The following is a 13,878-nucleotide window of genomic DNA, read 5'->3' on the forward strand; positions in this document are numbered from 1 at the left end:
AGTTCAGCACTTTGTTATATAGTTTTTAGTATAGTACTGGCTGTCGTAAACAAAACTGTCATTAACACCTAAGAGTGTGTTTTTAAGTTACAAGGATGTGTTCTTTTCTCTACTTCCTCTGTGGAGTTACTGCCTCTATAGCCATTAGGAACTCCACTTGTACTGGCATTAAGAATTTTGGCATAGACTACTTCAGGGAGAAAAAGAAACAGTAAGAGGAGTGACAAGGAGGTACCAAATATGTTTGTAATGATATGAAATCATCATCATAATAACAATAGCAGCTAAGATTTATATAGCACTGGCTATGTGCCAGGCACTAAAATGAATTTAAACTTCACATTCACCCTATGAGGTTGGAATTGTTATTATCCTATTTAACTGATAAAGATAAAGGCAAATAAATGGTCATAAACTTGTTAAAAGATAGAGCCAAGTCTCTGAATCTGGGCAATTTGATTCCAGGGACCATTGCCTCACCACTAAAAATATTCTGGTAATTGAACCATGCACACTGCTGGGCCCCTGCCAAATGCAAGCACCATGCTGGGAACTCAACATACAAAGAGATTCAACGTGGCTTTACTTTGGTTTTGCATCTGACTGACGACCTAGCTCATAGTTTCTTTTCACCAGTTACTATGTCAAAATAATCTTTCTACTCAAAATACTTCTCTAAACAATTAAGGATAACTGATATAAACAATGATTTTCAAGGCAAAGCACCACCAATTTAAAGAGATTCAAAAATTAATCCAGAGGACTTCCTGTTTCTGGTTTCACATGCAGATAGTTTACAAGTCATCACTCTGTCCTAACAAGTAAAAAGCTAAACAGGCCGACAAATCAACAACGCTTCTTGGATTCATAAGAGAGAGGAGGACACAGGGCAAGCCACTGCCCCAACACTGGAGAGACTATCAGGAGACTACAGGAAGTCATGGAATACAGGGGAGACTCATAAACAGAAACTGCCACAGGAACCAATGCCAGGGTAGGAAAACCTGAACTATAATTGTCGAATTGGTGGAGGCTCAGTGTGGACAACTCAGAAAGATAAACTTCAGGGAACCCAGTCACAGGGGGACCACGACAATATTATGAGATTTATCTCCAGGAACCCCACTAGGTTCCAGTGGCAAGTACTGGAGAAACATCCCCTTGGTCAGGGGAAAAGGAACCATGCTGAAATACACCAAAGCACTGCATTCTTAACAAGGCCTGCCTTCAGGAGAAACTGGTTAAACAGAGCCTAACCTGCTGGGGTATTATCAGAGCCTAACTGACCTGAGGAAGGGAAATACAGTCATGTGCTACATAACGACATTTTGGTCAATGATGGACTGTATATATCCAGTCCCATAAGATTATAATGGAGCTGAAAAATTCCTGTTGCCTAGTGAAGTCATAGCTGCTGCAACATTAAAGCACCTCACACTACTTGCATGTTTGGTGTGATGCTGGTGTAATCAAACCTACCACGCTGCCAGTTGTATGAAAGTACAGCACATACAATTATGTCCAGTGCATACTACTTCATGATAATACTAAATAACTGTTACTGGTTTATGGATTTACTATACTATACCTGTTATCATTACTTTAGAGTATACTCTTTCTATTATTAAAAAAAAGGATTGCTGTAAAATGATATGCTGCGTTATGCCAGCAGTGGCCTCATACATCTCATATTTACTCCATCTCTTGATTGCATCATTTTCTCTTGTGCTTGACTTATTTCTGTTGTTTTATAGAGAAACATGCTGTACAGCCTTGTAGCCTAGGAGCAATAGGCTATACCATATAGCCTACGTGTGTAGTAGGCTAGACCATCTAGGTGTGTATAAGTACACTCTAAGATGTTTGCACAACGACAAGAATCACTTACCAACACATTTCTCAGAACGGATCCCGTTGTTAAGCTGCGCATAACTGTCCCCAACTCCAGCCCACTCTAGCCATCCTGTCCACCTACGGTGGGAGGTGGTGAGGGTGAAAAAAATCTGAGAAAACCTCACTACCACATTACTAACAGCCTATTTTCCTGGTGCATCATGTCCAGCTATCAAGAAAAAATTACAAGGTATACCAAAAGGCAAAAAACATTATTTAAACAGACAGAGCAAGCATCAGAACCAAACATGGCAGAGATGCTAGAATTATAAGACCAGGAATTTAAGATAACTATGATTAATATGCTAAGGACTCTAATAGATAAAGTAGACAGCATGCAAGAGCAGATGGACAATCTAAGCAGAGAGATGGAAATCCTAGAAAGAGCCAAAAAGAAATGCTAGAGATCGAAAGCACTGTAACAGAATTGAAGAATGTCTTTGATGGGCTTATTAGTAGACTGGACACATCTAAGGGAAGAAGCTCTGAGCTACAGGAGATAGCAATAGAATCCTCAGAAACAAAAAAGCAAACAGAACAAAAACTGGAAAAACACACACCAAAAAACAGAGTATCTAGGAAAACTACAAAAGTTGTAACATATGTATAATACTAGGAGAAAAGAGAAAAGATCAGAACATTTGAAACAATAATGACCGAGAATTTCCCCCAAATGAATGTCAGACACCAAACCACAGATCCAGGAAGCTCAGAGAACACCAAGCAGGATAAATGCCAAAAAACAAAACAAAACAAAAAACCCAACAAGAACAAAAACTCCATAAACCTATATCACAGCAGAGAATTTTCAAATTACAGAAAATCAAATAAAAAGAAAATCATGGAGCAGGTTTCAGGTATTCTCTGAATCTGTGCCTCCTGAAATCCTTTAAGACCCCAAATAAACTACTGATTTGTTTAAAGAAAAAAAAAAAAGAGAAAGAAAAATTAATCCAGAGGAAGGCCTCTAATGTGCCACGACACTGTAGACAGTGTCTGCGTATAAAGAAATTTGGGGCACTAATGCTAAATTTACACAAAATATATACATTTTCGGTGTTTCGTTCCAGTTCTAAATTATGGTGCTACCGCCATTACAGGAGTTAATATAGAAAATTCATATTGTAAACATCAAACTTGAATTTGTTGGCATCTAATCAAAAGTAGCATCATTCATCCTTTGTAATTCTAATGAACTGGTTGTATGCTGCTTTTTTTTTTAAGCAAGCAGAAGCAGTAAGATAGGATTTTTGCTCTGTTGAAGTCATTCATGTATAAAAGACATTTGAAAATTACGTATCTGATAAGGACAATATACCTAAAAATGGTTAAGATAAAATCTCTAAGACCTTTTGCATTCCCATTTCATTTTACCCTAACTCTGGAATTTCCTGGTGACCAGGTAATAAACTATGATAGTGGACCAATGAGAAAATAAATTGAGATATTATACATTTAGGGTAGTAATGATAAAAATTTAACTTGAAAACTATGTTGAAATGGACAACAGAAGTTTTAAATTATATATTTAAATGTAAATAATTTTTGTAGATATATGACATGAAAAATGCATGCAAGCAGATAAACAACCTTTGGTCATATATCTGAATAGGTTGCTTCTACATGTTAGAAAGCTGCGGTTTATACTTGGCAAAACTTTAGGTGTAACTTAAAATATAAACAAGGGCAATATAAAAGAGATTAATCAACCTAAAACTCAGTAAGTCTAGGAATACTCGTAGAGTAAGTGCTGCAGAAATTGAGACCAATATATCTTTGCTCTCAACTTTTCTTTAATGTCTAGACAATGGTTCTAAAACCTTAGCATAGATCAAAATCACCTGGAGAGCTTGTTAAAACAACATTGCTGGGCTCCATCCCTAGAATTTCTCATTCAGTAGGTTTGGAATGGGACCTAAGAATCTACATTTCTAACAAGTTCCTGGGTAATGCTGACACTCCTGGTCCAAGGACCCTACTTTAAGAATTACTGGATAACTTCACTGCAAACAAATCATGCTCATTCTAGCTCCATATTTTTAAACTCATGCTATTGTTCTTTTCCTTACCTTTATTTTAGGGGAATATACTGTGAGTTGGAACTCAAAAGAATACAGACATGAAAGAGTTTGAGAAGATAATAAAACTATACAAATGAAAGGACTAATTCTTCATTCATTTGGATCTCAGACACTCAGCAATTTCATCCACATACAATAAGGTGTAACCACAGAAATAATTACTGAGATTGAAAAGGAATAAAAACAGCTGAGAAGAACCACAGACATGCTGTTACTTCCGATTTTCCTACATAATAAATTGGAATCGGCAGGGAGGAAACACCTATGATAGCCAGAAACACAGAAATGGCAAGAAAAAGAAACGTGAAAAAAAAAAAAGCTGAATGGGATTAGGACAGCAGCAGTGATAAAGACTTCAAATAGAAATGCATAAGAAACTGACACATTAATGAAGAAAGAGATATACACTGAGCAGAAGTGGCCTTAAAAGAAAAGAAAAAACAGTGAGTAAACTATTTAAGGTGTGGCATAATTAACTAAAAGGACAAGCCAACTCCTGAAAACCTATGTAAGGGTATTACTACGCCATATGAAAGCACACCAATCACACAGCAATCCAGGAACATTTAGTCCAAACGAAATGAGCCATATATTCTTTCAGTAAACATAAATGGCTCTAACATAGCATAACTGTCATGAACAATAACTCTGAGTAATCAAGGAAAGGTTCAAATATGGCTGACTCTTATCAAGGCAAAAACAAGTTTTTTACACGTTTTAGCAAAATTTTTCATAAAAATTATATCCAAAAAGTTCTGGCAATTAATGGGTAGTTACCTAACTGGAAATATCAGTCACGCAGCTATCTGTGACTTTACTCAAGTGTTACTGAAAAAGAAAATAGGGTCACATGAAAAATAATATTATTGCTTTAGTTAAATACTCTAATAACTTTTACTTACCAGTGGGAAGATCTTCAACTTTTCCAAGGTCATTCTCTTCTATTCCAGGCATTCCTGCATCACCATCTCGTTTGATTTGTTCTACCCAAGGAACAAAAGATATAATTCTATATTTTTCCTTATATACATTGAAAGTGTTTAAGGAATGCAACAACCAGTTTCTAAAGTAAAAAGCTACACTGACTGAATATCTTTATGCATATATCTGGACATAGTTGTAACTCTAAAATAACTGTTTTTCTCCTCTATCAACGGACCTAAATTTGAAACAATACAGATACCTAATCATAACTGAATTAAAATAAATCAATATTCTTTATGATTGAAAATGTTCACTTCAAAATGAGAAAAGAATATCCTATTAACACAGAACAAAATAATGGTAATACCTTTCCCATGTGGAATATGATTGCTTGAAGGTTCTTCATTGTTCTCTGCAGCATTCTCAGCTACTTTTGGAACATTTTCAGGTACTGCATGGTTGTTTATACCCAATTCATTTCCACCTTTTAATTCAAACTGGTGCGCCTCTTGCTGTTAGATAAAGATTTAGTAACAGTAAATATTTTTCAGTTCAAAACATTAAGTCATTGACACAACTATTAATTAAATGTTTTGAAACAGTTTATTTTCTGAAACAGTACAATGGGCCCAAATTTCAAACACTTGGAGATGTAGGATATAATATTATTTTCTGTTCAGTTTTTATACCTGACATGAAGTCAAAGAATAACCAACGCCTTTTAAAGTCTCTAACTACAGTAAATGGCCTAAAATGTTAGGCAGAGGCAGTTCTCTTTGGCTATGCTAAGGGAGTGATTCTGTAAGAAGAGAGTCTTGCTGAGCACTATAGGTTGCTGTAGAGGCCTACAGTTCTGGGCGCTATGGGCAGGGTGGGGGCTCTACGGGCATATGTTGTAATCCAGCAGGATGCAGACAGCAGGAAGTTGGCACACAGATGCCCCGTGAAGTGAGACAGATGACTACTGACATTGTCAGGCTGTTCCCCAAGCAGAAACAGCAAGTCTAGAAAACAGGCAAACTTCTTCCCAGGTGCACTGGCCTCTCAAGCACAAGAAGTAATGGCAGAACAATATACAGGTCAGGGTTCCCTCCAACTTGCTCCTAACCATATCATCTCCTTGGAAACTTGAATCTTCAGGTATATGGTTAGGCCTGACTCAGTTCTATTGTTGGGCCAGTTTTCTCTTTTATGTTGGTTGAGTCACCTCAGTAGAAAATTGGGAGAGGCAAAGTGTCAAGTAGACATGCTTGGGTTGCCACATTACTGTGTCTCCCTGAAAATAAGACCTAGCCGGACAATCAGCTCTAATGCGTCTTTTGGAGCAAACATTAATATAAGACCTGGTCTAATATAAGACCAGGTATAATGCAATATAATATAATACCTGGTCTTTAATATAATGTAATATAATAAATACCCTGTCTTAAATAATATAACATAATATAATATAATACCGGGTGTTATATTAATTTTTGCTCCAAAAGACACATTAGAGCTGATTGTCTGGCTAGGTCTTATTTTTGGGGAAACACGGTAGGTCCTTCTACTTCATATTTAATGCATTTATAAATGGTTTGTCAACTCTAAAATACTATGCAATGTAATCGTTAGTAATGTTATTTAAAAAAATAGTACTAAAAAAATCTACAGGAAATCTGCAAGAGCCACATTGTAAGAATTTGTCACAATAAAGGAAAAAGGTACTTTCACAATCAGGTGTAGGTACTCCAGTGTACCTGGCGGATAAAATGAACAAACATTCGCACCATGTTTCATAGTTTACATATCGCTTTCAACTTTATCTTTTTTTTTTTTTTAATTTTATTTTATTAAATTTATTGGGGTGACAATTGTTAGTAAAATTACATAGATTTCAGGTGTATAATTCTGTATTACATCATCTATAAATCCCATTGTGTGTTCATCACCCAGAGTCAGTTCTCCTTCCATCACCATATATTCGATCCCCCTTACCCTCATCTCCCACCCCCCACCAGTTTTGGGAAAAATAAAATAATACTGAGGTTTAAAGAAGTCATTTGTTCCAAGTTACAAAGCTAGAGAGTTGAGAGAATTGTGGAGAAGGCATTCAAACTATAATGTTTCTCATTCCCACATTTTCTGGGAACTTGATAAGCTATAGTCAAATCTGAGAGCTTAATTTTTGAGTGAAATGATAAAATGAAATTTTTAAACATGTCAATATGAAGGCCAAGGGTGAAAAACCATCAGTGAGGCAAAACCTAAGCAGCTATCCTGCATCTCTGTGCATTTTTACTATAACGCTTTTTCATAAGGCTATTTCTATAATACTCCACTGCTTCACAGATATGGATAAAACAAACAATATTAAACAAAAGTCAACAAACTACTGTTCAAAAATACTTTTCCATTTAAAATAGTTAAAGATGTCCCTTTGCTGAGTTATTAATGACAGTACCTTTATGTGAATGGATATTAAATAGTCTCAATAAAATAAGATAGTTTTCAAAATGCAATGTTGGTGATTTGGTAAGAGGGCCACCTAACTACTTTTTAAATAAACTTTTTATACTGAAATAATTTTAAATTTGTAGAAAAGTAATTACCCCTCACTTAATTTCCTTTATGGGAGAACTAACTCTGGGTGGTTAACACACAGTATGATATATAGATGATGTATTACAAAATTGTACACTTGAAACCTATGTAATTTTACTAACCAATGTCACCCCAATAAATTTTAATTAAAAAATATTCCTTTAATGTTAACCTCATGGTACATTTACAAAACTAAGAAACCAACATTAGTACATTATTAATCAAACTCCAGACTTTATTTAGATTTCACCACTGTTTTCATTAAGTCCTTTTTCTGTTCCAGGATCCAACCCAGGATACTACACTGTATTTAAGTCCTCAGGTCTCATTAGTCTCCTCTGGTCTGCAACAATTTCTTTTCCTTTGTAATGTGAAAGCAGTAAACAAATGGGTGTAGTTATGTTCCAATAAGATTTATAGACATGAAAATGTGAATTTCTTAAAATTTTCCCATCATAAAATAGACATGTGCTTGGTTAAAAAAAGAAAAAAAATCCCTGAATACAATTTGTGCTTATTTCATATAGCTTGCATTGGATTTGTTCCTATGAAAAAACAACTCAAATTTCACAAAATCAACTTGTTATAGTAGTTGAAAAACATGGAATAAAGAAAGAGTGGGGAGAATTACACAGGTGGTCTGAAGGGTAAGTGGAAGTTCTCTAGGCACCTCTATTTCTCCCCACCTTGTTCCACTTTGGGCAGGTTAATGGCAAAAAAAAAAAAAAAAATTGGAGAGGATGTTAATTAATTATAAAAATAGCCTAGTGTAGAAGAGCAGAAAGAGAGAACTACACTTGCCTGGAAAAGGGAAAAAGCTCTTATCTGTGTTTCTTGGAAGAACAGAAGAGAGCAAACTTACCCCATAATTTATATGGGCTTGTAATAACAAAAATGCAACAGCAAACCTCTCTTCCCCTTCCTTTTATCTTCTACTATGCTCCTCTAACCATCCAGTGTCTCAATAACACGTTCTGGTTGTACTTACTAGCTCACTCAGGCCTGCCATCTTTCAGCAATCAATCCTCACATCTCTTCAAGGTAGACTGCACACAGGCAGTAGCTACCATGTTTCCCTGAAAATAAGACCTAGCCGGAAAATCAGCTCTAATGCGTCTTTTGGAGCAAAGATTAATATAAGACCCGGTCTTATTTTACTATAATATAAGACCGGGTCTTATATAAGACCGGTTCTTACATTAATTTTTGCTCCAAAAGATGCATTAGAGCTGATTGTCTGGCTAGGTCTTACTTTCAGGGAAACAAGGTATTTCACTTTGTAGATTCAAAAAATGAAATGGAGAAAAAACGATGCCCTCAATATCATGTTGTAAAATAGTGAAACAGTTAAGAAGGAAAATCTGGTTTCCTTAACTTCTAGTCCTTTAGAGAAGATGCTACCAAAGAGCAAGATAAATGTTTTTCACTATTCAACCTCTCTTTACTTTAAAGCACAAGACTTTATACAAATCACAGACAGGTAAGATTACAGGGTATAAAAAAATGCATGTCCAAATGACAACTAATCTTCAGATTCCCTTCATTAATAGCAGGGCCTTAGTAATATATATCAACTGAAAATGGATAAATTAATAAAAGAATTTGCCATCTCCAAAAATATGAATCAAAATAGTGACTAGTGTTTCTGTGTTTTAAGAAAGGAATTCAGAGTATTTATAATTAAGGAGAAAGTTTCTCAATTTTTTTCTATTTCTCAAAAGCATAAAAATAGGAAGTGATTGATTTTTCAGTAAAATGCTTTCCATTTTACAATCTGATAAATATATTAACAGCAGAAATTATTTTTAAAAGTCAGATAAAAGATATTTAATTCAAAATTAGGTTTAAGAGTTGAAGTTATATTTTTGCAAATACCTAATTTACTTGGCAATAAAGTCACTTCAAGTCATTTTAGAATTAGGCAGGCTAGAATACTTAAAAATGCAATGTTTTATGACAAAAGTACATATTTTAATTTCTAAATTACGAGATTTATAATAAGAACATATTTAAAGTATTTTTTAAATTTACCTTTTGTTCCTGCAAAAACTGGTCTGCTAACTTTTTAATATTTTCTTCATGCTGTGCTCTTAATTCCTTGATCTGTTGTCCACACTGAAAACTAAATTACAAAGTCATTCTTTTAAACTATATTATCTTGGATTGGATTCTCAAGTTGTCTAGAAGTTGAAAACATACATTTATAAAGATAAAGCATTTTGTTGGCAGGAGAGTGGGCAAGGAAGGACAAAGAACAGACATAAATACAGCTCACAATCAAAATTCTTAAAAATATTTTAATCTTTAATAGAGGATAAAGAATACTGATAAAAATAATTCAAAAATGGAAATTAGAAAGATGAAAATTTATTTTTATAAATTGCATTTATGAAAAAAATTGTCAAAGCCAACTTCAATCACAGAAGAGAAAAATACAATCATAGAGACCAATTATATAGTAACAGATGAGAAAAGATAGAATTATGAGAGCTGAAAAGGAGGGGCAGCAGATAATTCATCCAATAGTGAGTACTTTAAACACAACAATAAAAGTCTAAACCACAAGAAGAGCAAGAATGAAATAAACTAATAATAAGATAGACTGGAGCCATCAAGAGAAAATGTAAAGGAACAAACCAGACAAAGATTGTGAATTTCCACTGGACAGATAGTCAAAGGATACAAATAAATCATTCATACAAAAACAACTAGTTTAATAAATACATAGAAAAATGTTAACTTTCACCATTAAAATGCAAATGAAATATCCTATATTTATTTATGATGTTACCTTATTTCCTGTACTAGCAAAAACAAGTTAGAATTATAAAAGCCCATGTTGGTGAGGCTAAGGGAAAATATTTACCTAATAAATTGGTAGTCATTTTAGAAAGCAATCTTTCATATACATGATATGGGCAACAAAAGCAATAAAACCTTCTTCCAGGAACTCTGTATTTGAGAATATACACCAGTAAAATAACATAAGAGAGGAAAAATCCTTTTTGAATAGAGATTTTTATAACTGATAGTCATAATAGTAAGAAAAGGAAAACTACTACAATGGTTTAGCAATTAGGAGAGATTAAACAAGCTTTGGTACATTAATAGGCTAAAATAATATATTACCTCTAAATATGTTTAATATTTAATCCTACAGGTATATGGAAAATTATTGAATATTGTTAGTTTAAAATACATGTATGTAAGTATATGTATACTAATAACTTACAAGAGTAAGAAGTTAGAAATGGACAAATGGTCCTTTAAAATACGGCGAATCTTTCTAATTTTTGGTGTGCATATGCAGACCTAAAAAAAATTTACTGTAAAATTGACTAAAGATACAACAAAGGTTTTCAAAGCCCCTAAGAGGTTCCTCGACCTCATCACCAACTAAGTGTAGAGGTGTAAGCAAGAGGACGGAAGTGCAGAGCAAGAGAAGCAGCTGGCACTCAGTCCCCAGCTACTCTGGGGACATCTCCCAGTGCTGTCTTCATCTGGTGAATTCCCCTTGAAAAGAATCACAGACTGTTAATCTCCTTTGATCTTTGCAACACCTAATTAAATAAAACTCAGGCAAGATTTTCTGTCTCACTTGGGCAGACTCAACATGCCTCGTAAGAGGCATGGTGTTAAACATATCAAAATAAGAGTATGGATTTCAAACAGGCATAGAAAGACAATACAAAACACATTTAAAAGACCTAAGAAAGTGAAAGAAGAGGAGAAAAACAGAAGCCAGAAAGGAAAAAATGAATTGTCCAAAAGTTGGATAGCTATTCCAGATTCATAAATATGTGTTGCATGTAGCACCTTACCTCTCATATTCTAACCTCTTCACAAGGTAAGTATTGTTCTTCCTATAGTCCTGAAGCTGGTCTTCTTGTCGAAGAAACTCCTGACGAAGTTCAGCAAGTTGCTCTATCCACACAGGATAAGAATCAAAGGAATAAAGTTTACTCACTTTAATGCTTCCTACTGAGAAGTTACAGGATTTTTAAAAATTATGTACACTTCTCACTTTCTTTATTTATATTCTGAAGGAGTTAAATTATATAATTAGTACCCTATTTAATCTGCTTTTGTAACACATGCATGGATAATAAAATTTATTTTTAAAACAAGATAGCCTCAGTGGGTTTCACATCAATCAGAAATTAAAAAATCACACATCTTTTCGCATTATATAGACATATAATAAGTTGTGGCAATAGTATCAAGTTAAAAAAAAACAAAAACAACCTACCTATCTCTTTAAACCTATCTGCTTTATAAAAGCAGGGGCGGGACGATCATATTTTTTAGATACGTTCACTATAGGTACAGAATTCAAGGTTTCTTTTTCGTTTTAAATCACATTTGACTCCCAACTTTGTACCAATCACTTTAGATCTCATTTCTAGTCCTGCTACTGAGGTTTGCTCCATATATACCAAAATCCCATTTTCAAAGCTCATAATTTCTGGACTAAGGCTGAAAGTTTTAATTATAATGAATAACGTTAAATTCTGAGATAGTAAGTAAATTAAAAACTGGGCCATATGCTCGTCTGTGAACATTTAATCCATAATCACTGGACTCACATTTTCTAAAGCCACTCCCTCTTCAGACCCTACAAATAAAAGAAATGCATCCAGAGAAGAGAAATGTCATTTTCTTAGATAGATGACTAAAAAAATTAGAAAAAATTAAAAACAGCCTTAGCAGTTAAGAAAAAGAAGTAGACAAGAAAACCTTAATTTTTACAAATGGGAACAGAGATCTAGTCTGTATAAGAAGCATGTTAAGACTAAAATATAATGTCCAACCATAATGGACCAACATTATATCTATAATAAAACATGTACCTTTCATGAAAGGTTAGAATTACTCTTATTACTCCAAAAATGCTTGGGCTATAAGTTTTAAAAAAGGAAATGTAAACATGTAATATAATCATATCCATGTAAAAAAAATAGACTGATCTAAAATATATCAAAATGCTACCAGTGATTATGTTTAGTGGTGGAATTCTAAGTATTTTTTCCTCTTTCTAAATTTCATTGTGGAATCCTAACAATGACAACAACAAAAAAATTTTAAGGTCACATGAACATTTGCTGAGGTACACAGAGTTTAACATATATGCATAACAGCCATTGCATGATATAATAATCAGGTATGAAAAGTAAATGATTCATATAAAATGCTTGCATTTAATATGTTTACATATTCAAGCCACTTTTTTATTCAAAAAATTTTTAATTGAGGTATTACATTGTGTAAGTTTAAGGTATACAACGTGGTGATTTGATTCACTTACATACTGTAAGAATGATTACCACTGTAGCATTAGCTAATACATCCATCATTTCACATAATTACCATTTCTTTTTTGTGGAGAGAACATTTAAGATCTACTCTCTTAGCAACTCTCAAGTATATAATATTGTTAACTACAATCCCCACGCTGTATGTTAGAGTCCCAAAACTTTTTCCTCTTATAACTGAAAGTTTGCATAGTTTGACCAACATCTCCTCACCCCCACCCCTACCCTCAGCCCATGGTAACTACCATTCTAGCCTCTGTTTCTATGAATGAGTTCAGTCAAGCCATATTTCAAGTTTCTCTTTTTACTCAATTCTCTAATATGAAACATAGCCGATCTCCTAGTTTTTCAACCATTAACCTCACCTCAGATGAAAGTAAACAAATCTGAGGCCAGGTATCCCAGAATAACACATTCAGCTTGTTATCTTGACCCTGGCCCCCTTTCCTAAGACACAAAGAGCTAGAGGTAAGGAAACTCTGGCCTCAGCTAGCTATGAATGTTGATTCTACAGAGACAATGAGATTCCCCCCAGGAGGCAGTGACAAAAAGCTTTGTAGTTTACAGAGTGAGCCAGTTCAGTAACCCTGTCTGTGCTCAGGCAGGAAACGTCCTAGAACTGAAAAGTTACTGTAATTAAAAGAACACACACATAATGGCCAAATTTTTTCTTTTCCTTTTTCTTGATGAGATCTGCTGACTTAAAGATATAAGATTGGGAAAGATGCCTTTGGGGAAGTTTCCACTCTAAGAAGGACTTTGGCCAGAATGCCAACCTAGCCATATGGTTAGCTCAGCTAGTTAGAGGGGGTTAATGTAAGATTTGATTTTTGCCTAACTAATAAACAATTTTCTTTAAAAAAATCAGCACTACCTAGCAGCTATTAGAGAATGATCCTCAACTGGTGATCTTTAGGATTATTCAGGCTTCTTTTTCCTACATACTAACATAATTGGAGTAAGTTAGTTTACCCTCAGAATGAACCTGAGGCTTAATACGATTTCAAGATTTGGGATGGCTTCTCTGCCTTTCTACAAAGCTTTTCAATAACAATATTTGAAATTCCTTTATCAGGAAATAAAAT

At 34.3% G+C, this 13,878-nt stretch overlaps 1 protein-coding gene across 2 annotated transcripts in view; it reads right to left on the reverse strand.

Moving 5' to 3' along the window:
• GOLM2 (golgi membrane protein 2) overlaps positions 1-13,878 on the reverse strand; it is a 97,820-nt gene that overhangs the window by 49,504 nt on the left and 34,438 nt on the right. For both annotated transcript variants that reach the window (XM_019725322.2, XM_019725321.2), the window contains exons 3-6: positions 11,303-11,405; positions 9,513-9,603; positions 5,266-5,410; positions 4,877-4,957 (exon numbers count right to left, since the gene is read on the reverse strand). In XM_019725322.2, the coding sequence (XP_019580881.2) occupies positions 4,877-4,957; positions 5,266-5,410; positions 9,513-9,603; positions 11,303-11,405 (420 nt within the window). The remainder of the gene's footprint in view (positions 1-4,876; positions 4,958-5,265; positions 5,411-9,512; positions 9,604-11,302; positions 11,406-13,878) is intronic.

The sequence above is a fragment of the Rhinolophus sinicus genome, linkage group LG03 (assembly GCF_036562045.2).
Source record: "Rhinolophus sinicus isolate RSC01 linkage group LG03, ASM3656204v1, whole genome shotgun sequence".
In the NCBI taxonomy this organism is placed as follows: domain Eukaryota; kingdom Metazoa; phylum Chordata; class Mammalia; order Chiroptera; family Rhinolophidae; genus Rhinolophus; species Rhinolophus sinicus.